The sequence below is a fragment of the Podarcis melisellensis genome, assembly GCF_964234715.1.
Source record: "Podarcis melisellensis genome assembly, chromosome: 10".
NCBI classification, from domain to species: Eukaryota; Metazoa; Chordata; class Lepidosauria; order Squamata; family Lacertidae; genus Podarcis; species Podarcis melisellensis.
In genome coordinates, this window is record NC_138542.1 from 64,980,640 (window position 1) to 65,007,066 (window position 26,427).

General features: G+C 42.1%; 1 protein-coding gene across 8 annotated transcripts in view; it reads left to right on the forward strand.

Moving 5' to 3' along the window:
• USP6NL (USP6 N-terminal like) overlaps positions 1-26,427 on the forward strand; it is a 146,741-nt gene that overhangs the window by 55,173 nt on the left and 65,141 nt on the right. For 6 of the 8 annotated variants that reach the window (XM_081926911.1, XM_081926908.1, XM_081926910.1 and 3 more), the window contains 2 exons: positions 13,844-13,917; positions 15,212-15,294. In XM_081926911.1, coding sequence (XP_081783037.1) covers positions 13,844-13,917; positions 15,212-15,294 — 157 coding nt within the window. Of the gene's footprint in view, positions 1-574; positions 1,002-11,510; positions 11,616-13,843; positions 13,918-15,211; positions 15,295-26,427 lie in introns of those variants that run through there. The other 2 variants (XM_081926906.1, XM_081926907.1) reach the window with 2 other exon arrangements.

Sequence of the window (26,427 nt, forward strand, 5' to 3'; positions counted from 1 at the left end):
CCACTTACATAACCACCAAGGACAATGCTACTCTGTTTGGGAAGGCAAGCGAATTGCAGCTCCTACCACTGCTGCTGCATTATGTCAGCCCCTCCTGCTTTTGTTCATTGCTGAATGTCTGGACCATTTTTATTGTCTGCTCCTGTGCGTGTGGTTTTATATGTCTATAAAAACACAGTGGTTCTTTGCTTCATTTCTCAGTATTGGCACTGTGGTACTATAAGGAAGCCTCTTGGTGTATTGACTTGTAATTTAGGTTAACACCTAAGGAGGCTAGTGCTTTGCATGTTTCAAGAGAGCGAAATGATTGCGATCCATAGAAATGAAATCCAGGAGGGTATCGCTGTGGAGCAGTGCTCAGTATGGAATGTCTGGAGTCTTCCAGCTAAAATACAGCTAGAAAGCGGGGTTGTAATTTCATAGGTTCCTCTTTGCTAAGTTTGTTTCAAACAAACATCACTCTTTGAACAGGAACATTCTGATCTGTGTTGATGTTTAACAATTTCAACTAAAATACTCTGTAGCCAAGGAAAATGCCAGTTGGTATTCTCTGCTGCAAACACTGCTGTCCTTGATATGCTTCATCTGTCTTTGTGTGAAACAGTTTATTGACATCTTCTTGTTTCTTCTGGAGTGGAATGCTGGGAGTGTAGGCTGGAGTGGAGAATACTTGCATGTCTCCTGAAAGACACTTTGCTTTCAACAGACAGTACCATTGTTTCGAAAATCTGTAGCCTGTAAAGTTGACTGCATTGGGCTTGGTGTTCAAATGTGAAAAGATGAGAATTCAAACTGGCTGGCTTATCTGAAACCATCATTTGCAGCAAAGCAAAGGAATGTATTCTTCATCCTTCTTGCTTCGGATTTTCAAGCTGCATGAACAGAACTGGCCTTGCATTGTTATACTATGTGGTGATCTGAAAAGAAAGGATCTTGCTCAATGAGGACCAAAGCTGGAAGCAACATTCGCAACGGGAGAAGAAAAGCAAACTTTAAAAAGGGTAAACTATCATATCAGAATGCAAGCTATGGTTTGTTGCTGTTTGTATGTTGGAAGTTTGAGAAAATGGCACATGCAATCCAGTCCTTAAAAGACATCTGTTTCCAGGTCACTTTCTTTAAAAATAAACAGGACTTCATTCAAGTAAAAGTTGTTAGGATAGATCATAACATAGGCTCTGTTTCCCACTTTTAAGTGAGCATTCTGATATATTTTTTTAAATTGCGCTCTTGCACTAGAAATTTAGAAAATGTAACTTTATTTAATTACTATTGACTTACAAAGATAAAACACGATTTTAAGTGCAGTAGCCATTTTAATAATTTATGGGGGTTTTAAGCATGTTGCTTGGTGATATCATGAACGTGCAGCTGTAATAATATATAGACTCATACATCTTTAAAACACTTTAAAATATTTTATCTAGATGAGATGTCTTCTGTGGCTGGGTTTAAGCAGCCAATGGGCCATTTTTGTTTTGTGCTGAGGAGATTTACTGAATTTTGATTTTAAGGTTGAAACTGAAATAATGTTCATATACATTTGGTTGCTAACATGGATGGTTTTAGTGAGCAATAACACTGTAGAATAGTTAACTTTTGGTTGCACTGCAGGGCATGGACTTTTTGCTCATATTTCTTAGTGTTTCTGTATAAGTATTATTAAGCTATTGGTGGAGGAATGACAGAAGTAACTATAGAAGGAAAAGATCCTCTTCTATGAGTATATTTTATCTTACCTATATCCATTATTTCCTCCAGGTCAGGGCAGGCAGAAGGTAGAGCACACGTTGCTGTTGGATATCAAAACCATTTGCAGTAGATTGTAAAGGTGTCACTTTATTACTCAATAATACAAAGTAAAAAAATAAAAATAAATCAGTTTTGTTATGTTATTTCTCAGCTTCTGTGTTCCTTACTTGTTATATAGGGTTAATAATAATAATAAAATTATTTATATCCCACCCTCCCCGGCCAAAGCCGGGCTCAGAGTGGCTAAGAACAAGTAAAAATAGCACAGTGTACATAAAATCACACAGTCAATTAATTAAAATACATTCTAAAATTACTAACATCGCATTTGTCTAGGCCTTTGTGCAGCCCTTCTGGTCAGTTAGGAATTCTTGTAGAATCACTGGTCTGTAGCAATTCAACTGCAGGTTTCTACTTGTATCTGCAGTTTATCCCAGTGTGTATCTCATGGGTTATAACAGGTAATTAGCTGAACCCCTTGCATCATTATTTTGCATCCTGCTGCAGTATCTCGCTTTTGCTTTTGCACTCTGTTCTTGTTGGTGGATCTTCAGTTCTAATAAAAAACAAAATCCTGCATCTGAAGGTGATTCATAGCTGCTCTAAGGAGCTGTCTCCCATTCAAACCCCAGCTTCAGCAAGGATTCTGCATTCTGTGCCTTTGGCAAATGTCCCGAGTTGTTATTTTAATCACTTGTAAGAACTTTCTCAAAGTGATGTTTCAGAAGACAAACATCTGTTTATAAGGGCCTGCAGTCTTAGTGGCTTAAGTGTATGAACTCTGCACAGTGGAATGTAGAAGCAAGAAGGAATTTGAATGATGTGATGGGAAATAAAAAATGATCTTCAATTTCCTGACTGCTAGGTAACCCCTGCAGTCCCAAATGAGTCACTGGCGGAAGATATCTACCCCCCCAACTCTTCCTTTGGCCTGTGCACTAGAACAAGACACTGTTCACTACTAATTACTTCACTTTTCCCTCAGTAGTTGGAAGTGTCACAAAACGTTCATACTTAGGGAGATTTGACAATTGTACTTGAGACCAGAGTGTGCAAATCATCTGTTTCTCCTCTCTTAGCAAGCATTTTGTAATAGTTCAGCCGCTTAAATACCCTTGGGTAATTAAGAACAATGTCCTTTCCCCTTTTCTTGTATAAATATTGGTCAACAACTGGGTGCTTCTGGCTTCCTTGTTGCCTTGTGCCTGAGCTCTGTGTCCTGCTCCAGGGTCTTTGCAGAAGGAATTTTGCCCAGGCTATGGCAAGGCTTGATGTCTGCAGGCAGGGTTACCCAATTGCAGCCTTTTCTGTTCTATATTGGGGAGCTACTTTACATCATACAGCTCTACTACTGTCTGTGGTAGTTCCTAGTAAGAGTCTGGTGGAAGGGAAAGCAGTGAGCAAAACTGGGGGTACTGGAAGCCCTCTCCATATTGCTCTGCTGTGTTTGTACCTAGAAGGAATAGCAAACAGCATCTTTCTGCTCCTTTTTTACCTTCTCTATTAAGCAGCAGTGAATAATTACAGAATACTTCCCTGTTTAACAGTCATGTCTGCAGAATCAAAGTGAAAGGAACTGTGATGACTCTTAATCTTTGCCCTTTTAGTAAGATTTGAAAAAGTAAAATCTCCATACTTTTATACCAAGAACTCATTTTGTTAAATCGCAGCAGTGAGTTTAAATGATGGAACAAAGGTTGTCAGAATAATAGTTGAGACAGGCGAGGACAAACTTGAAGCATGGTGCTGATGTAACTATCCCATGGTTAGGAGATTTGGAATAATATGCCGTGTGTGCACATGCACCTGTGTCTGAGAGAGAAAGAGCTATCTGTCTGTCTGTCTATCTATCTATCTATCTATCTATCTATCTATCATCATCTATCTATCATCTATCTATCTCTATGTGGTTTTATACAGGTTTTGCTGTCTCCTTTGTTTAGAAAATAGCCCCATCTTCCAGTTAATGCCCAGACTGCTGCTTTCGGCTCCTAAATAAGCAAGGAGGCTAAATTTAAGCTCTTTTTTTTTTAAACACAACGCCCAATTAAGTACGCATTATGTTTCTCTTAACCAATTTAAAATAGACTGTGAGCTGCAAAGAGATCCTCTGGCTCGATCCATAACTGTTAGTCCAACCAAACTTGCCCAAGTTTATGTTGGTTTTAGGAAAAGCTTTGGAGCTTTTCAGTAGCTCTCCATCCCAGAGGGCATGGCTTGTGTGGGTGGCTGTTAGATCACTTGTACAGTAGTTACAGGCAGCTGCCAAACTGCGGACTGTGGATCTCTTGTATGCTGTTTTCAGGATTACAGCTGTGCTGATCTTGGTAGAGCGTTTTTGAATTGGTCCAGTATCTCTTCTATATGACAGAAATAACAAATAACAAGAGGAAGGAGGTTTAAAAAAACATAATCCTCAACCTCTTTTCTACCTCCAAGACCTGTATTTTAACCTTGCATTCAGCATGGGACCCACTTCTCTTTAGTACTTTCACTTTATATTGGCCATGTTTCCCCTGCTGCTTCTTGAGTGACTTAGATGTGAGGGAGGATATGGCTCTTGTGCCTTTTAATAGTTGCATCCAAGAGGGAATTTGGACTGGTGCAACTTGTCACGTAGGAGTAAGAGAAGCTGCATCTGCTCAAATCTCCACTTTGGTGCATCTACGAAAAGTAAATAAAATCTGTGCTTTTCTTGTCTCTCTTTTCTCAAGTAGGAGCTGCAAACAGAAAACTTTGGTGCCATAATACTATAACCACCCCGACTCACCAGTCAGAAAACACTGCTTTTGCAGAAACTTTTTATACTTGACTTCAAGGTCTAGATCTGGCACTTTGAAAACTGATTAATACCAAATTTGAAAACATGTAAATCATTTTCATATGTTAGAATGGAATTCTTCCCTCCTCCCGACTTCTCTTAATGCATACTTTAATTTCTGTCAATTTCTTGTTGCTTTTAATAAATCTCATGCGAGGCTGGATTAGCATAAAATTAAACTGTCAAAGTGGCTTGCAAGAAAGCTTATGTTGATGATTGCCAAAAGTAAGGAGGATTATTTCATGTCTCTGAGTGTGTGATTTGTGTGTGTGATAAATGTAGCAAGTTATCAAACGCTATGGGGCATGTCAGATTTTATTACTGTTCCACATGCCGTAGGGAAAAGAAAGCAGAATCTTGTTACAAATCTTTCACTTAAAACAACAATACACTGCATATTCTAAATATTTTTTACCCCAGATTTTTAAATTAGACTTGTAAAACATGAGTATTTTGGGTTTGCTTTGTTGTTATTCTGGTCAAGTCTTTTCCTTAGTGTATGCCTTAGGGTGGGCTGATTTTAAATCATCCAGAAAAGTTACTCATTTAAGTAGTTTCCCAATGTGCAATTTGTGTTTTCTGCAAACATGTATACAACTTAAGTTGTATCTCACCAAAGACTCCTGCATAGGCTTAGCAGTCATGGAATAAGAGGAGATGCCCTCTTGTGGATCAATGATGGGTTAAATCAGTGGTTTTCAACCAGTGTGGTGGCATCTTGGGGTGCCTTGAACGATGGTCAGGGGTGTTGCAGGCAACACTGGCCTCTGTCCTTCTTCTCTCCCTCCTCGGATGCCCTCTTGTGTCTCTGCCCCCCAAAGGCTTGCACAGCTGTTTATTGCAGCAGCCCTTGCTATAAGCTCCTCAGGCAAATGGTGCCTCTGAGTGGCATATCTTTTTGGGGGTGCAGCTCAAAGACAAGGGGCCTAAGGAGAGGGGAGAGGAGGATGAGGGAACACGCTGCAAGGGGAGGGTGACATAACTGGGCTCCTGAGCCCCACAGGGGTGCCGGGGAAAGAATGTACCGTATTTTTCGCTCTATAGGACGATCTTTTTCCCCTTCAAAAATGAAGGGGAAATGTGTGTGCATCCTATGGAGCGAAGACGCCATAGCCCCGTGACCCTCTCCCAGCTGGAGAGGTGACGTGCGACTGCTCTTTGGGGCTGGTGGTGGGCTTCCCCCGCCAGCCCCAAAGAGCAGGTCGAAAGGAACCTGAAGCCTGGAGAGTGAGAGGGGTTGGTGCACACCGACCCCTCTCACCCTCCAGGCTTCCAAGGTAGCCGCCTGAACAGCACCTTGTTTTAGAGCGGGAAAACAAGAGGGGGAAAATTCCCCCCCTCTCTGTGCAGCGCCTCCTGCCGCTTCGCTGAAGGGGCGCTGGGCAGAGGGGGGGAGATTTTTTTTTCTTGTTCTCCCGCCTCTAAAACAAGGTGCGTCCTATTGTCCGGTGCGTCCTATGGTGCGAAAAATACGGTGGTTGGTTAAGGAATCCATGGACTCAAAAAAGTTGAAAACCTCTGGGTTAAGTAACAGGAAACTCAGGGTACAAATTAGTAGGGAGGGATGTCAGAGGTGGAGGGTCTCCCAAGTCTCAGTATTTTAACTTGTTCATAAATGATCTAGAGTTAGAGGCAAGCAGTGAAGTGGTCAAGTTTGCTGATGATACTAACTTGTTCAGGGTTGCTAAAACAAAAGAAGCTTGTGAAGGACATCTCCAGACTGCGTGAATGGGCAATAAAAAGGCAAATCAATTCAGTGCAAACAAGTGTAAAGTGATGCATGTTGGGGCAATTTTTTTTAAAATTCTCATAACATTAGAATTCATCAACACCGATTGGAAGACTAAGGACAGACATTTTGTCTTCACACAGTAAACTATGGAATTCACTCCCACAAGAAGCAGTGATAACCATCAACTTGGCTGGTTACTGTCCGAGGCAGTATGCTTCTGAATATCAGTTGCTTGAAACCCAGGAGAGAAGAGTGCTGTTGCACTCAGATCCTGCTTGCAGGTTTTCCATAGGCATCTGGTTGGCCACTGAGAACAGGATGCTGGACCAGCTGGGACGCTGGCCTGATGCTTCTGGCTCTTACGTTCTCACGTTTGTTGGATTGTATTTAATGTAGTGTTAAGGAGAACGTTTGGTTAGTGTGTAGAGTCAGTGGTGAAGTTCTGATAAGTACTGGAGTGCTACCATCTCATGCTTTGTAATTGGGGCACATTTGCCCCAAAGGATGCCCACATCTGAAAGAGAGAGAGAGAGAGAGAGAGAGAGAGAGAGAGAGAGAGAGAGAAAGAGAAAAACTTCTCTTCTTAGCTGTAAATAAATGAACTACAGTGGAACCTCGGGTTATGGCAGGGATCCATTCTGGAGGCCCCGCTGCAACCCAAAAATGATGCACATTGAAGCGCGATGTGCGAACCCTGAAGTAACCCGTTCTGGTACTTCCAGGTTTGCCACGGACATTCGCCGAAGCGGACACAAGCAGAGGCGGATGCAGAATGAGGTTTGACTGTAGTTTGAAAGTGGACCTTGGGGTACCTTCAGTCTGTTAAACAGAGTTAGCCAGTGGCCTCATACATACAATTTGCCTGCTCACAGGGTGGAGCACAACAGGGGAGAGCAGAACTTGGAAGGATTCAATGGTTACAGATTTGTAACTCTGTTCATGTTCTGCTTCACTTACAAGAGGCAAATCTTGCTTAGCGTTACCGCGTGGGAGGATATGTAGCTACAAAAGGTAGCATGCCAAGCTTTAACCTCTGCATCTTTTTCTCCAGCAAAGGGCATTTATTATTTCTGTAACACCACCAGTTCTGAATATTTTTATGCACCTGGAAAAAGAATTCTAGGCCCTCCAGAGTTTATACTATGAAAATGAATACAACAACAAATACTTGACTGGGATGGAGGGGGTGGGGTGGGGTGAGATGGCATGTCAGCTGCAAGAGAGGGGCTAATTTGCTCTGCAGTCCTTTTTACTGTTACACTGCACTGAGCTAAACCAAAGTGTGGCTTAGCATGCTGTCCAAGCCTGTGGTTAAGATATCTCATCACTAACCACAGTTGGAGTGCAAGGTAAGATGACACATTAAGCCAAACCCTGGATTAATTTATCGCGGCACAGGAGTGAAAAAAGAATGGGGAGAAGCAGAATGGCTGTGGGCTCCTCTCCAGACTCCCACACATTTGTGAAGTTTCCCTAAGTCACAGTTGGGTTTACTGTGTTGTGCGAACCAGCTCATCTCTGATGTCTGCCTAGTCCTGCATTACATGGGTGGCTGCTACAGAAAACAACCACCATCACATTTCTGCCTCTTTTCTCCCAGCAGTATTTAGAAATACCAAAGAAAGGGACACAGTGTCTGCCCATCATTGTGGGAGTTTGCAGATTCCATGCTGCTGGCTGCTAAGGTTGCAGGAACAAGAACACTCTTGATAAGACTTCATGGTGTCTGTTGAATTGTTAGATGTTCCTGAGGTGAGAGGAGAAAGGGATCTGGGACTGCTGCTTTGAGCAATTGCTTTAACTTATTCGCTGTGATAAGTGAAATCTCTGATCCACATTCCTTATTAAAATCAGGTGTATTAATGACACCGCTATCTGGAACGTCTTCCCAAATGCAGCTGGTGTCCATCTAACTTGTTTCACGATCAAATAAATACTTTTTTAATCAAGGAAGGCATTTCTGAGCCGTTGGATCTTATTACTTAATGCTGCTGCTTAAATTTTACTCTGAAAATTACTTTAAGATTTATGTCTTTGGCTATATCTTTTTATAGTACGATTGCTGGTTTGATTAATTGATTACTTTGATGGTGATTTATGTTGTACGTCTCTTCAAGTATCTTGAAACCAGAGAATGAGACAAATAGATTTTACAAATAAGCAATATTTTTGTGGAAACGTGTGTTGGGTGGAAGAATAGTCTTCAGTATTGTCCTATATATCTTAGAACACGGAGTGTTATCCAGTCTTGGGTCCCCAGATGTTGCTGGATTGCAACCTCCTCCTCCAAAGCCAGCTTGACCAATGGCCACCAGGGATGGAGGGAGTTGTTGTCCAACAATATCTGGGGACTAAAACGTGGGGGAAACCACTTAAGCATCCATTGATTCAGTAGGTCTTGTTGGGAATGCACATCTATTTAAATCAGGATTGGGTATTCACACACCTGGAAGCCAAATGTTGATCTCCAGGACTCTTTTAGGTCACATCTTCTCACTATATAGTCACTCTGCCCCCCACTTTGAGTGCCTGAAATGTGTTCTTGAAATGTTGTGCCGCCGTTTTCTTTCTTGCATGGATAATGTATGTGTGTGTGTGTGTGTGTGTGTGTGTGTGTGTGTGTGAGAGAGAGAGAGAGAGAGAGAGAGAGAGAGAGACTTTTGTGTGGTTGGAATGCACATTACTGTGCACAGAGGTGAGTGTTGCATCTGTTGCTCAACCTGCTTTTGCTTCTGGCTCCACACACCACTGACTGGTGCCCCACCCTCTCTCGAAGGCTGCCCACAATGGAATGCCACCTTTGTACTGAAAAGGTATCCCTACTCTGAATTTAAGCCCTACTTGGGAAACAGCCCTATTTATTTTTGTTGAGCTGTCGTCGTACTCATGCAACGTGTGCAGTTTTTCTCTGAACTTTACAATTAGGACTCTTGTTAAGTTAAAGGTTATGTCTACACCATACTTAAGGGACGCGGGTAGCGCTGTGGGTTAAACCACCCAGCCTAGGACTTGCCGATCAGAAGGTCGCCGGTTCAAATTCCTGCGATGGGGTGAGCTCCCGTTGCTCTGTCCCAGCTCCTGCCAACCTAGCAGTTCGAAAGCACGTCAAAGTGCAAGTAGATAAATAGGTACCGCTCCGGCAGGAAGGTAAACGGCATTTCCGTGCACTGCTCTGGTTCGCCAGAAGCGGCTTAGTCATGCTGGCCACTAAAGCGAGATGAGCGCCGCAACCCCAGAGTCGGCCACGACTGGACCTAATGGTCAGGGGTCCCTTTAGCTTTACCTTTACACCATACTTAGAATTGATGGAGTCACAGAATTGTAGACTTGGAGGGACCCCATGGGTCATCTTGTTCAACCCCCCTGCGATGCAGGAATCTTTAGGAGACCGCTCACAAAGCTACAATTCTCAGCGCCCACAGCAAATTACAGTTTCCAGGATAATTTGAGAAAAGTCAGGACTGTCCAAGTGGCATAGGAGTACTTTAAATATATGGAGTGGATGTGAGCACAGAAGAAGTTGCTTCATTTAAAAGGTCCAGGAGCAGAGCTTAAGTTGATGACCTCCCTCTTGCCCCCGCCAAGTATGTAACTGTCAAGAGAGAAAGGGGGAGTCCCATAAGTGTGGGAAAAAGAAGCAAGTCTCACTGTGCATAAGCATGTATGCAGGCTTCTGCTAAACTTGTTGAACTACAGGTAGGATTTCCTACCTGATGACCTATATAGGATGTTGGCAGCATTCAGAATTAGCCAGGTGCCGGGCACATTTTGCACCTGGCTATTGGCCACTTACGACCAATTGAAGATGCCTGGGTGCCAGGATGGTGCCTGATGTCTCCACCATCTGGCTGGTGTCTAGCAGCAGGGATTGTGTTGTTATTCTATGGCACGAGTCAGATTTTAGCTGGAGCTGTCAATATGCACAATTCATTTTCAGCTTTGTAATGTTGTAAAAGAAGCAGTGGGAGGCACCTAAACATTTTGTTAGTGTGCCTGTAACCTAGGTTTAAGGGGCCGTATGGTGAATAGCTTTTAAATTTCAGTTTCTAACACTGGGTGTTGGATACGGGAGAATTTCCATGGCTGCAACCTCTTGCGTTTGTCATCTTTGAGGTCTACACATGAGCTTATTTTTCACAGTTCCCCCCTCTCAACCTGGGCTGATATGTGCAAGATGGAAAGAGATGCGGATATTCCAGAAAAATAGATGCCGGAAAATTTCTCACTGATTCCAATATCCTGGAAAATATATGATCGGACTAATTCTGCCAGGAATATAGTAAGCCTGAGCCCTCAGTCCCAGGGAGCCCACTAAGCTAAATCCCACCCTGAGACTAGGAGGTTCCTGGTTCAAGCTCCTGAGTCCCTGACACCCAGGGTATCCCTGATCCTTCTTTGTGAAAGGCATTACTTGCATTCAGGTCTTCCCTCTCTTTCCTTTCCTTCATTTTGAACATAAATGGAAATATTCCACGAAATGAAGCTGACCCCAGAAAAAGTGACGCGAGCTTTCCACTTCCTGAAGAACAGGGAGTGAAACTGCTGACTGGCCCTAGGCATGTTTTGTTTCCGCCTCTTTCCCTCACCCCATCATTTTCTAACGCAATTTTCAGCAGGAGTTTCCTCCAGCTGCCTCCAGCTGCAACGATCAACTTGTTTGGCTGTAATCAGTCCAGTTAGCCTTGTGACGCGTTAAGTAAATAGAGTTTTAGGTGAGAAGATGAATAGTTATTACTCTGGAATCAACACTTTGGGCAGCAGCATAACAACAAGTAAGATGCAAGTGAGAACAAGGCAGGTTGCTATCACCTTTGTTCTCTGAACACAGTCTGCTTTAGCAAAGCATAGCAATGATTTCTTTCTGCATGCTAGAAGGTTATGAAATGAATGGAGAGCTTTTCACCTTGAGAAGAATAGAACCTTTGATAAATTTAACGCTTGCCTATTTGATGTCACGTCCGATTGTCAACATTTTAATCTTAACCATGCACAGGTTGGCTTTAGCAGTTAATGTAGGATGAATAGTAGATAATTGCCTGATTTTGTTGCTTATTATGTGGTGTGTTCCTTTAACTTTTGGCACATTCTGGAATGTACCAAGTAATTGTGGTGTAGCTGCTGATGTATTACGTTTGGCACTGGGAGAGTTCTTGGTCCAAGTCTCCTTTCCAAAGAAGCTCATTGCTTGGGCTTTGACAAGTCACTAATGTTCAGTTTAATCTCCTTTGCAAGGCTATTTTGAGGATAAAATGGGACAACTTGCATATGGTACTCTGAGGTTCCTGCAGGAAAGAGTAGGATATATATATGGTAATCAGCTCGTTTGTTTAACAGATAGAAGGCTCCTTCACAGCTACACACAACTGGCCCCTAGAACCACAGTGGCCTGCTGCCAAATCCCATTGCCACAGGGACCATGTTTTTTTGCCTCTAGGGAAATGAGAGCCAAGTGATACTCTTCAGAGAGCCAGGCTTGGCCCAATGGCCTCTAGTTGCTATCTGCTGGTGTATAGTTTTCACCTGGGAGGCGGTGTTGGTCAAATCTGATTTCTCTTTTCCTTCACTCTCTTATTAGGATTCGTACTGCTATGCTGTGCCTGATGCCCCATAATCCCTCTCGACCTCAGGTCACCTTACCTGACATTTCAACTTCCCTGTTGAGTCAAGCCATTATTTCTGTTGCTTGCTCTTACTCGCCTGCTACTTTTCCTTGACATGACCAGTGTTTTCTCCAGCAGCATGTTCCGTGTTCATTGAGTAATCCTGAGGGGGAAAGCAAAGCATAGTAATATCTTTTAGCTGTTCAAATACTTTCCAATCGTCACACTTTCTAAACTGGTTTGTGTTGCAATTCTCAGGAGCAGTAATGTCTCAACATAGGTAGTAGTTAAGCTGCTATCACAGTAATCTCACCCTACCAATAACCAGGAGAAAATAAAAGGTGATAAAAGTTAAAACACATGCTTATTTTCATGTGTTGTTTTGTGTGTGTGTGTACACAAATAAATGCGAGAATACAGTTCTATATGCACATATGCATATACCCCCTTCCCAGTTTGTGCAGAAGTAAAGTTGGCTAAAATGAGAGAAGCAAACTGGTCCTTTCAACACACCTGCGTCTGTGCAGTTCCTTCTGTGCATCAGTTGGGTTGAAGAGGAATCATTGCATATTAGCCATAGAATCATTGTCCTTGCAGAGGATTCTGGGACATGATCTCTGGTTATGCGGAGCACTGACCAGGCTTGCTGGGTCCTACTGCAAATCCTGAGGGTTTTCTAGTGTGTTTAGCTGTCATGAGTGCACACCGGGGAGCTGAGTGTTGGCAAAGGATGGCATGTAATAGAAATGTATCTTTGTACAGCTTGCCTATCTTTACCATCTTTTTCCCTGAGGAATTGTACCGCTTTGCATTCTGTGCTCTTTCTTACTCTAAGGAGGTCAGTTTGTTCTGTGTTAATGTATAAAGGTAAAGGTCCAGTCGCGGACGACGCTGGGGTTGCGGCGCTCATCTCGCTTTACTGGCCGAGGGAGCTGGCGTACAGCTTCCGGGTCATGTGGCCAGCATGACTAAGCCGCTTCTGGCGAACCAAAGCAGCACACGGAAATGCTGTTTACCTTCCCGCTGGAGCGGTACCTATTTATCTACTTAGTGCTTTTGAACTGCTAGGTTGGCAGGAGTTGGGACCAAACAACGGGAACTCACCCCATCGCGGGGAATCGAATCGCCGACCTTCTGATTGGCAAGCCTTAGGCTCTGTGGTTTAACCCACAGCGCCACCTGCGTCCCTTCTGTATATGTATAATGTATATTCTGTATATGTATAATGTATATGTAGCTTTAATGGCATGATTTCCCAGTTTAGGGTTTGCAGGTTGGAAGTTACAAGTGGGGGCCTGGGGAGGAAAAGGAGCTTTATTCCTCTTACCCTGCTTCCCTCCCTTGTTTTGCATGCTTCGGTATGAGTTTACAAATGGAATATTGACTCTTCCTCCAGTAGCGTATATTGAACATTAATATTTTCAGCGGGTTGCAGTTATTGCAAATAGTTTTCTGTTCTTCCTTGTGTTTTGAAAAGGTTGGGTTCATTAAACTGCAGGTACCTTTAAAACATATTGTACTTTTTAATAGCGAGGTCTTTTGAGACCCATATATTATCCCTTTATATTTGCAAGACTAATATATAAAACACTACCTGACTGGAGTCATTATCAAATGCATCTTGTTGAATCCCCCCCCCCTGTGATTACAGTATCAGATTTGTAAAAGATCCCTCCCTCCTTGAGTCTAGAAAGGCTAGAACTGAGTAGTAGTTGTTCATGATTTTGTTAGGGTTTTGCCAATAGGGGTAGGAAAATATACTTTGAGATGTGATTATATAAAATTGTCAGTTAAAATACACGGCGTTCAAAGCCACAATTTTGTTTTTAGCATTATTGCATTACATTTTTGAAACTTTTTTTGCTTTCCAGTAGAACTTGCTTCTGTCGAAAGGATCACTGTAACCTATTCTTGCATGTTTATTTTATCTTTTTCCAGGTTCTGATGCTGAGCGGGATGCTGCTATCAAACTTGCCAAAGAACGAGCTGACATAGTTGCCAAGTATGACAGAGTAAGTTTCTGTACTTGTTAAGGCACCCTTGCAAATTGCTATTCTTCTGCTCTCCTGAGGCAAAGACCTATTGCCACAGGTCAGCAGATGGCTGGCAAATAAAGATGCCTGCCCCTTTCTTCCTGTCCTCGTGTGCCATTCTTGGACAAACATGGTGATGCCACACTATGTTTTTTTACAAGGAGAGAGGAGGGGCAAAGATTCACTCCAATTCCACATTGGAAACAATGCCTAAATTGCGTCAACCTCCTTTCTATGTTACAAGAGAAATGGCACGGGGAGGGAATATTTAGTGCTTCAAAAGAACATATGAATTGCTTTGCTGGGTCAAACAACTGATATTATGTTGCCAATCATGCCTAGGCAAATGCCTTTGGGAAACTCATAAGCGGATAGTCTTATCTTAGTTGCTGACATTGTCTGGTAGTTGGAGATCCAGTTTCTCTGAACCTGCATGTTCAGCTTAGCTAATATGAGAAACTTGCGCTGTTGTTTTTAATGTTCTGTTTATAGCTAAGCATGATAGGCATCATTATTCCTGGAGAAATGGTAGGAGCGATTGTAGTAGTGGTAGTTTATGATGCTTAAACATTAGAACAATTGTAATGCAGAAACATGGGAACAGCATAGACATGGCTGCTAGCCAGAGAGTGATGTCACACAAGACTGAATATATGCACTGGGGTTATTTATGTACTCCTCTTCTAAAAACAGGAAGCAAAAAAGCCCCCATTGCCCACATGGACCCCTGCCCAACTTCTCTGGATAATAGCTGTGTGTGTAGTACAGGAGTCTAAACTTTTTTCAGCAGGGGGCTGGTCCACTGTCCCTCAGACCTTGTAGGGGGCCGGACTATTTTTTTTTTTTGGGGGGGGGGAGAACGATTTCCTATGCCCCACAAATAACCCAGAGATGCATTTTAAATAAAAGCACACATTCTACTCATGTAAAAACACGCTGATTCCCAGACCATCTGCTGGCTGGATTTAGAAGGTGATTGGGCCGCATCCGGCCCCTGGCCCTTAGTTTACCTACCCATGGTGTAGTACATTGTTGTTGTTTAGTCGCGTCCGACTCTTCGTGACCCCATGGACCAGAGCATGCCAGGCACTCCTGTCTTCCACTGCCTCCCGCAGTTTGGTCAAACTCATTTGGTGAATAAAATTTAAATGGTCTTGCACAGTATTCTTCAGTTATTTATATTCTCCACTTTTCTTACTCTGTCCTTTGCCTTCCAACATGTTGTACTGTAATGAATGATTATTGTCTGTCTTTGTTGTGTGTTTTTCTGTAGGGCCGTGAAGGTGTGCAGATTGAGCCTTGGGAAGATGCAGACTACCACCTTTACAAAGTTACTGACAGATTTGGTTTCCTGCAGTAAGTTGCATAGTTTGGCAAGGGAATTACATTAAAAGTTTGTCTGCCTTTTTTTCCTTTTTTCCTTTTTTTGGGTGTTATTCACTTTTATAAGCCAGTCTGGTCAAAGTATTGACTGCTTCAGGTAGAATTGCTTTGCGAATAGTATTCCATTTGGTGAATAAAATTTAAATGGTCTTGCACAGTATTCTTCGGTTATTTATATTCTCCACTTTTCTTACTCTGATTTGAAATTGATCCGTACTTGGTAATGGAAAAGTATGGGCAGGCACCTTTCCTGTGTATAATAGTAGCAGAGAGAAGCTTTGTGCAGCAAAAATCAGGTCATGCTAGATACTTTCTGTAAGAACTAAAAGAATAATTCTTCACGGGACTCTACAGAAGATGCTTCTACAGAATGTGCAACTGATGTTCCTTGTTCTCCAATAGAAAATAGTTTTATTTCTTAAGATATATGTTACAAACATATCACACTTTTATGTAGCTAAATTTATTTGCAACAATCATGGGGCACAACAGAGGAATAGTGAAAAATACCATCGCTTTACTACCCAACATCAGTTACAGATGTAAGGTTCCCGGTTGCCTAACACCTATTAAGAAATTCTGGGATGCTACAGGCTGACATACTCCCTCATTCTCTTCTCTGTCTTTGAAGATGTTTTGTGCATTATGATACTTAAAACCTGCTTTTCAGACTTCAGTTAAAAACATACATCCAACTGAATAAATAAATGAAATTCAGATAAAAAAAACATTGTTTGAATTAAAGGGAAAAGTTAAACTGAAAAGTAAAAGGAGACCAACATATCACTTGTTCATCTCCATTCAGCAAGGTAAAGCCAATGCCTGCTGCTGATGTCAATGTATAACAGCTTGCAGATGTGCATTCTGAACTAGATTGATGCACTTGATGGATATGCTTTTCCCCATCCAGGGCCAGGACTTGCAAACAATGGGGTGCAACTAGAACTGAGGCTTTTGACCAAAACTACAGTGGTACCTCGCAAGACGAAATTAATTTGTTCTGCGAGTTTTTTCGTCTTGCGAAGCACGGATCACCAAAGGCTTTAAAAACCTCAAAAAAGGCTACCACACCGCGTGCTATGAGTTGCTCCTCGAAGTCAAGTTGCAACTGCACCTCTTCAAGCAATGCACCCTGGGTATTAACGGTTTTAAGAAAAAGGAAACAAACTTGCAAGACGTCTTGCGAAGCAAGCCCATAGGGAAATTCGTCTTGCGAAGCAACTCAAAAAACGAAAAACTATTTCGTCTTGCGAGTTTTTCGTCTTATGAGGCATTCATCTTGCGAGGTACCACTGTAGTTGAATTGCTGATCAGTTCAGGTGACCCTTGATCAGTTCTGGTGACCGTTGATCTGACTTTAGTGGTAGCCTGGGCAAGGTTCACAATGGCCTAGGTTAGCACTCTATTTTAGCTCCCAACAAGAGTACAGGTTTCCCCTTCACTTCAAGAAGAGGTTGTGTTATCTAAAACTTGGACCATTCTTTTTAAATCTATAAGTTATATGCAGGCGGCAACTCTAGTAAATAAGGAGGCAAGTCTTCAATCAAACAATTGCTATAACAAAAATTGATGATAATTTAGACATCTTCTGGAAGTTCTCATCCTAATAGCCATGGTTTGAAACCTTAACATTGTTAAATTTTCTTTAATGATTAAGACAACTTGGAGAGAGGATTCTCTAGCTTGGCCAAGTGTTTATGAATTTACACGAAGATAAGCTGCTGTGTTCATGCTTGTGTGTTTGATTATGGTTTCATTCAGTCCAGAACTGTCTATCGTAAGTGGAAGCAGCTCTTCAAGGTCTCAAGCATGGCTCTCTACTAACCCTGTTACCTGCAATCCAGTTCACTTCAAATGCCACAGATTGAATCTGGGAGCAGTATCCAGTTAATAGTTATGCTAGCCCAATGACTTACAGCTGCACAGTGTAGCTTCTCTGCCCTCTCCTGCCGCTGCATTCATCCTCAGCCTGCATTGGAGGGTTGGAGAAACCCCCAGAGCAGATTTAGGAGACATGTGGGGTGGACCGCAGGGAGAAGAAAAGAGGGAATGGAATTTGCTTTGCACACCTAAAAGCCCTTATGCTAGTGTAACTCCTTAGTTGGCTACCTCCCTGAGCTCCTACATAGGGCTGGGCAATATTTGGTTTTCAGTATGGGTTTGTTATGGACTTGAAACCGGTTGAAAAACATATCATGATTCGCGATATATTGCCAAGTTAAAAACTATGAAACTGATTATCACAATAAGGACTTCAAACCGGTTTTGGACGATATATCAGTATATATCCTATATGTGCAAAGCATGTGCTCTGCTGCTTCGCTATGCCCCCTTCCCACTGTGCCATGTATAACTGCCACGCTTGTCTGAACAATGTAATGGTGCACTACTGTGCAGTGGCTTTAATTTACAAGTCGGCGTTGAGGAGTCCTTTCGTTAACCATTTCCCCAAGGGAAATTCATAAGTAGAACATTTCCACAGAATTTCCATAGAGCTACCAGTATTGTGCTACTTAGTGTGCATGAGCCTTGCATATGTCCAGAAAAGCTATTTGCGTGGACACAAAAAGTTCCAAGTTTGTATGTGTGTTTGCTTGTACATCTTTCATCAAGAGACAGTACTGTAGCTGGAGCACTTATATTTGATTGAGGCCAGGTAATGCTTATCCAGTTATCTAGGTTGTATGAGAGTTCACTTCCTTGTATACCTTACTGTTAAAACAACCAGTCTGCTATAGACATATGGTGACTTGGGATCTCTTACCAAAGCAGTAAGGAAGGAATTGCTCTGCAGGATCCCATATAAGGGCTGTGCCTGAGAACCATCGGAGGGGAGATGCACGCATGAGACCTAAATGTGGGTGAGAAAAGCTCAAGGCCCTCTTGCTTTTTCCCACACCACTTCAGTACAACATTCAAAACACCCACACTTAACTAGCATATACATCTAATTAAGCAAATGTTCAGAGTTGAAGGCCAAGGCTGAAATGCAGGAAGCGGCTTGGGCACAAGCTCAGTAATTGCATAGTATCGTTTGTATATTTATCTTTATCTCCTTGGAAACTCATTCGAAACTGCAGGACCTCTGCTTAGCAATTTGGTTTCTCAAGCATATAGCTACTACAGGAACCTTTGCTTGAGGGCATGGCCACACCAGCTGTACTCAGTTGTTGCTTCCTATACTGTATTCCCTTCACTGTATTTATATTTTGCTTTCTGCACCTGCCTCAGAATCCCCCAGGTGTGTTTGTGCTGCCACATCTCTTCTCAAGTGAAGAAATTATTTTTATTTATTAAATTTGTATACCGCCCTTCACCCGAAGGGCAGTTCACAACATAAAAATACAAAATACAAAAAAATACAAAATGAGAATGCAGAATACCTAATAAACAAAATAACCCCTTTCCCACCAACACATTTAAATAACCAGAAAATGTTCAGTCAGCCAAAGGCCTGGATATAGAGACCTGTATTTGCCTGGCACCTAAAGATATGTAACAAAGGCAGCAGGCGAGCCTCTCTGGGAAGAGCATTCCACAAATGGGGAGCCACCACAGAAAACGCCTGTTCTTGTGCTGCCACCATCCAGACCTCTTGTGGAGGAGACACCCAAAGAAGGGCCTCAGAAGGTGATTGCAGGGTCCATGTCGGTTCATATGGGGAGAGGCGGTCCTTTGAGGCATTGCAGTCCTGAGCCATTTAAGGCTTTATAGGTCAAAACCAGGACTTTGAATTGAGCCTGGAAACTAATTGGCATCCAGTGCAGTTGGGCCAGAATTGGCATCACATGCTCAAACTGTCTTTGCTGCATCTTACCATTTGCATACTCAAATGGCAGCAGTTGGCACACTATTGTGGCTATTCTCGAGTACCGTATTTTTCGGCGTATAAGACGACCCCCCGACTTTTGAGAATCTTTTCCTGGGTTAAAAAGTAGTCTTATATACCAGAAAATACAGTAAATAAATGTGTTTGAGAAGAGGCAAGACAATATGCTGCTTGAAGGTTTGAAACGGCATATCTTGAAGGATGGGTACCGTGCTGTTGCTGGGAAGTTAAGGCCGCATAAGGATTTATAGATTTTCGGCAAATGTACTTGTTATGTCTGAAAAGGTTTTGCTGCATGTGTTATGTGTGGAGGCCCAGCAGTTGCATATATTGCTGTGATGTACAGTTGTTGGAAACCACTGTTGCCCATGAAGCCCTGCTTACGGCAACACTTTAATACTGGCTGCTTAGCCCTTTAAAACACTGCAAGCCCATCATGTTATCTTATTAACCTATGCAGGCATGTTCAACAGGTAGATTGCTGGGAATCTGTGGTAGATCATGTGATACATAGTGATTCCCCCCTCCCAATAAAGGGGGTAAATAAAGCTTTGGCTCCCCTAAAAATAGCTCAACAACTTTGCCTGTCAATAACAATGGGTAGATCACACAGCCAGTATTTTTATAATGTGAGTAGATTGGTCTCTTGGGAGTTGGATGTGCCTGTCCTATAGCAATCTGGGAAGGTATATCAGGATTGCTATCTCAGTATTGCAGATGGGGGCGGGTGGGGGGATAGAGAGAGTAAATGAAGACCAGTCTACTGAGTCTATGGCTTTGACTGGCCAGCCTATCAAATATTTCCAGTTCTTGTTGGAATCCCATCTGTCTCAAGAGACAGTGGAATGCGCCTCCAGAAGTCAAACCGCTGGAGAATCACAGCACCTGCTTTCGCTGCAGAGACCAGTAGCTTGTACCTGCTGCATCCCACATTGTTTTTCCTGTGTTTGCAGCACCAAAGTGACCTCTCTAGGGCACAAGCCTGGCCAGAGTGTATGGAGGTCCTGGGCTGCCCAGACAAGACCTCTTTGGCCTCAATGGTGTGGTCCAAAGGAAAGGAAAGCAATACATTTGGCACCAGCTTGGCTGCTTATCATTTGACCCTGGTGAAATACTGCCAAATATTCCCACAGTGTCACAGTGCAGTGGTACCTTGGGTTACATATGCTTCAGGTTACATACGCTTCAGGTTACAGACTCCACTAACCCAGAAATAGTACCTCGGGTTAAGAACTTTGCTTCAGGATGAGAACAGAAATCATGCTCCTGCGGCGCAGCAGCAGCAGCAGCAGCAGCAGCAGCAGGAGGAGGAGGCCCCATTAGGTAAAGTGTTGCTTCAGGTTAAGAACAGTTTCAGGTTAAGAGCGGACCTCCAGAACGAATTAAGTACTTAACCCTTAGTACCACTGTATCTTATTCCATGATGTCAGGACTGGGCAAACATTTGTGTGCTGAATTTGGTAGGGGTGTAGGTGGAGCCACAGCAGCCGAAGGGTGGAGCCAGAGGCAAAAGTGTTTTGCATTTAACTAATCTGCATTAAAGAACTCCTGCTTCAGTTTTCACCATGGAAACCACAGAATTCCCAGTCCCACGCAGATGTACTCAGAAGTAAGTGTCAATGGAATTGATTAAGTTGGTCAACATTTTTCTTTTCTTTTTAGTTCAACAGACAAAAGCAGCTATTCTGGAAATCAAGTGAAATTAGCTAAATTCTGACTTTAGTTGTAATTGTCTATCCGGGTGAGAGCGAACACTAATACTCAGGGAAGACATAGTGGTCTTAAAACTTAAAGCTCTTGATCTGAAAGAGTCAGGAATGAATAACTGCATATCTCAGAGCATATTTGTATGTCCTGCACAAAGTTTGGGGGATGCAGACTGCAGTGGGAAAGACTTGTTTTAATTCTTTTCAATGGAGCTAACTTAAATACCACTGTGGAACTCTACTTCCAAAGATGGTTGTAGTCATCTATTCTGTGTGAACATTTTTATTTGCAAAGTTTTAGAATCTAATATGCTTCATTGCCACTAGTTGTTGTAACTAACTGGCCTCTGGAATATTATCAATTATTCAAATTCAATTTTATGGTAATGCTGAATTTGAACGTGCTGGTTGGGGACCGGCAAAAGAACAAAATTTACTTGTGTTCTAATTTTAAAATGAACCTGTGGAATATATTGCTACAGATAGGGCTCTTAAGTGAATCAGATGTATTTGCTATAAAAATGCAGAAATCCATCATGTTAATAGTATGTCACAGTTGCAAAGTTAACCACCCATAAGTAAAACAAAAACACTCTCCTCCCCCCAAGAATTAGGTGTGGGCAAGCCTTATGTAATACTCCATTTAATGGTCTTTCCTCTAGCGTTTTGCATTACTCAGATTATTTTATGCTCAAATTAGTTGAATTCTCAGAGCAGCTAGTAGAAAACAGATCCCAGCTTTCAAAGGAAACTACACGAGCTGCATTTTCCCATGCTATGAGATTTGGCTGATGTTGCTACTTTAAAACCTGTGTGTGGTCCAAGAATAGAGATGCGTGCATGGGCAAATGTATGGGGAGAAGGCTTGTGGCTTACCCAAATGCAGCGGATATATGATGCACAAGTTCTATTTCTGTTATGTTGTCCTTCTATATTTTCAGCCGCTGACTTTTTAGTGGGTGACTAGTTCTCTATTGCTACTGCCATACTTAGGGGGGTTCAGGGCATGTCTAAAGGGCCATGGTACCTTGTGGTGCTTCTGCCCGTGAAAATGAACCAATTAAATGTGTGTGGGGCAAAGTTTGATTTCTCCCATCTCCCAAGTTAGCTGCCTCTAACTTGCAAAGTGGAGATAATCTGTGCTCTCTAGGACTGACCAGACAGCTCCAAAGCTGCAGTGTTCGGCTGCATCTCCAACAGTGCGAATTTAAAAATGGGCTGTGTATTGGATCTATGTCAGTTGCTGCTCTAAACTGGTGCAGCTGCAATATCTGTGTCAAGGATGGGGTTGGGTGTCAGCCAGCATGGTGCCCTTCCAACCTGAATAGGTTGTGTGCCAGATAATTCCTTTCTCCTTCGGACCTGGACCTGCGACACTCAGCAATACAGAAATGGCCTTGGTCCTCAATAACTTGACCTCTTACCGTCTCCCAAGAACAGCCGGGCACATGGAAATAGAGGCTTCTGAAACAAATAAAGATTGTAAAAGAGAAACATTGGCAAATTTACACTCAGAAGCACCAGGACAACCTAAAAGAGACCAAGGAGCTGGATTGGGTTAATTTGTGGGGTAAACAAACCCACTAAAATCAGTATCCACTCGTATACAAGAAAATACATTAAAATTATTACACTGGTGGCATCTGACACCATTACGATGTAGCTATATTAATGAAACAATCTTGCTATTATCATGGAGAGGCTGTAATAGTATGGACGCAGCATTTCACATATGGTGGATGTGGGAACATATAAAAACCTTCTGGCAGAGGGTATGTACAGAAATAAGCTGTATTACGGGTTTACAAGTGGAAAGTACCCCAATTTTGGGATTATTAACTTTTTTAAAGAAGGGCAATCTGATCTTCATTATGAAGAACTGATTACTTAGCATGCATACGAGTGGCACAGAGTTGGCAAGGATTGGAACATCTGTGTATCTTTCATTGGAAACCAAATGCACGTCCTATTGCTGCATCAGAACAATTAACAAAGAGATTACATGCATTGAGTAATACAATTGACGTAGATGCTTTTGTTGAAATATGGAATCCATTTATGAAATACTTTTCTGATAACCCTGAAGAATGGCAGCCACCAAAATCACAGAGTGGCCTTTGCAAATTTAATAGGCTGATTCGTCCTGCATGGGGTGGGGGTAGGGATAAATTGGAATTTTCTCCCTCCTCCCCTGGTAATTGTTATATAATGGAAATAAATACCACCACCACCACCTCTTCTAGACCTGAAGACACTATCTGAGGAGCTTTCCATAGAGGGCAGGAAAAAGGGACCACAATAAAGTGTATTGAAATCCATGAAAAGGAATTCAGCAAAGGAATACTTTTAACAAACAGGCACATTTCATTTCTGGCCTGGAAGAATGAAATGCACAATTTCAAAGGCTATTCTTACATCCCTTGATGATTTTGCCCATCACCCCCTACTGGGGAGTAAGTGTGGAAGGGTCCACCCCCCATGGTTTGAACAAATGTACATGCAATAACTAGGGATGGTAGTGCCTGCTTTTCTTTGGCAGACCTAATCTTCCTTCCAGTCTTATTGTCCCCCAAAGCTTTACATTATTGGTTTGTATCAACAGGCACAGCTCCAGCAATTTTGGCAGAGCTGCTTCTCTTTTCTCTAGCCAATGATCCAAAGTATAATTTTATCTGCTAGCTTGTGAGAGTTCGTTAAAGTGCTGAACGTGTTTTGAGAAGGGATTGCTAATGCAAGGGATTATGGCTCTGCCTGGGGCATACATCAGGCAATAGAAATCTGTCTTCTGTGTCATGCTAAGAGGCTGGCATGTACCCTTCTTTCTATCACACTTTATTATTTAAATGCAATACATTGTAGCAGCAGGTGGGAAAATGAAAATAATGAGCCAAAGAAATAGATTTTATTCAGAACTGAAGTACATTAAATGTCTCCAAGTGAAATAATTGACTTCTCTTTTTTAATCTAACTTTATAAAGGAATATTTTGATCAGCACAGCTATATGCTTTTCTGTTCCTTCTCCTTTTTGTGTGCACAATAGGCTTCAGTGGTGTAGACTTCAGTGTTCTAATCTTAATCCCATTGCTATCCTGAGATTCCAGCTATTTCCAGGTAATTCATAAAAAAATATATCTAAGGAGCTGATGGTCTTTGCTCAGTCCTTGCCTTGTTATCATAAGTCAGTAAAGGCAAAGGTAACCCTGACCATTAGGTCCAATTGTGACCGACTCTGGGGTTGCGGCGCTCATCTCGCTTTATTGGCCGAGGGAGCTGGCGTACAGCTTCCATGTAATGTGGCCAGCATGACTAAGCCGCTTCTGACGAACCAGAGCAGCGCATGGAAACGCCGTGTACCTTCCTGCAGGAGCGGTACCTATTTATCTACTTGCACTTTGACGTGCTTTCAAATTGCTAGGTTGGCAGGAGCTGGGACCGAGCAACAGGAGCTCACCCTGTTGCGGGGATTCGAACTGCCGACCTTCTGATTGGCAAGTCCTAGGCTCTGTGGTTTAACCCATAGCGCCATCCGCGTCCCATCATAGGTCAATAGGTAAACCTAATTATGGGTATCTAGTTTTATTTTAAAAAATCACAGCGGTTTACAACAGGAAAGGTAAAAGGTAAAGGACCCCTGGACGGTTAAGTCTAGTCAAAGGTGACTATGGGGTGCAGCACTCATCTACTTCAGGTCGATGGAGCCGGCATTTGTCCACAGAAACATAAAACCAAACAATAAAATCATAAAAAAATTAAAACAAGTTTAAACAAGAAGAAGTTAAAAGCAAACATCAATAGACCCTTCTGAGGGACTCTTAATTGCCTGCACAGACCTGGTGGAATAGAGACATTTTTATCAGGCACTTAAAAGTTAGCACATAAAGTATAGTAATAGTAATAGTAATAGTAATAGTAATAGTAATAGTAATAGTGTAACACTTTTTCAGAACACAACATTAGGAAAGTAAACAATGACCCTGATTCAATGATGTAATTTTAGTGTGAGCATTTAAATAGACAGAGGGTCCTCAATAATAAGAGTTGAAATACTTTATTACCATATGGGTGGGGAGGACCTAATATGTTGTTTTAAAAGAAGATGCGTTGTTTGGACATTCCTGGGTTTGTGTTGGCATCAAATGCTTTATCCCTATTCCTCAGGGGCATGTATTTACTTTAAAATGCAGTAAACTGAGCAGGCTCTTACAAAAAACCAATCCCAGCTAAGTCAGAGGTGTCTGTAAATCTAATACTGCATTTAATGAGCCTATATAACTTGTCACTTGACATTTGGAATTTCTGTAGTGAAAGTGGGCACCTCCAGAGTTTTTATATATTGCCTCAGTTCTGATGAGGTGGTAGGATCAGCTTTTATATCCCGTATCACCCTCCCAGAGGCACCATGTCCCGTTTCTAAGCACCTTGCTATTTCTATAGCAAAACTGACTATAGCGGTGGTCAAATCCTACATTTGCAGACCTTGTATGATAAGGACCTACGTTTGAAGGACATTTGCGCAACACTGTCCCAAGGAATACATTTCAGCATGTGTCGGTGCCTGTATTGGGGCAGCTGTCATTCTGAAATAAGCGAACAATATAAGGCTGAGATACAACTTGTGTGGGAAAACTTTGTCCTTCTTTCTGATGCAGCCCTTTTGTAGCTTCGCTTGCTGGGATAAAACTCCTTAATTATGAAAAATGGCCTCCTATAATAATGGCCATGGCCATATATCTGGGTGAGTTACAGAATTGGATGTTATAAGATTTGAGCTAGCTTCTGTAATAGTCTTAACCGATGAGTAATGCGAGTGTTGCTTTTGACACATTTTTCTTGAAAGATGTATGAAAACCAGCACCAGCTGCCTCTCTGTGTGTAATAAATTTAAAGATCTAGCTCCATTCATCACTTCAAATCTATTCTCAATGTGCTTCCCTCAATAAAGCACATTCTTCAGAAATTCTGGCTTTTCCCGAAATGCCGCTTATGTGCTGGAGAAGCCTTGGTATTGCACTGTTCTTTTCCCTACGCTCAGTCATTAGAATAGTGTGGTAATATTACATTTTTCTATTCGTAAGAGGCTTTATTTGCCATTAGACAAATTTTGCACTGAAACATGTCTCATTCTACAGAACTTCGCATATTGTGAACCTGCTTTTTTGATTATTATTATTTTTTAAATCAACTTTCTGGTCTTCATGGTGACCAACAGGTTAAATATAATACAGCAAATGCATGCTTTAAATATTTAAGCAAGGCATTGAATATGTAGGACTTCTAGCAGACAGAATTTGTACTCGGGTACTAATAGCTAGCTGTCTCTCTTCTGCAAAACTTGGAAGAACAGATGATCCACTGACTTGCTGTGACTCCCTTTTGGCAATTCCTTTTATTTCCCTCCTTCAGTTTCCCTTTGGAACACATATCTTCGAGGAGAGCTTTAGGGAGATGAAGTTTGCAAAATGCTTGGATTTTTAAACCATTATGTGGGTATTCTTACTTAAGCCCTGTCATTATAGAGATTTGGATCCACTTCCTTCATTGCTGTGTTTGTAACAATACCTGGATTGCAT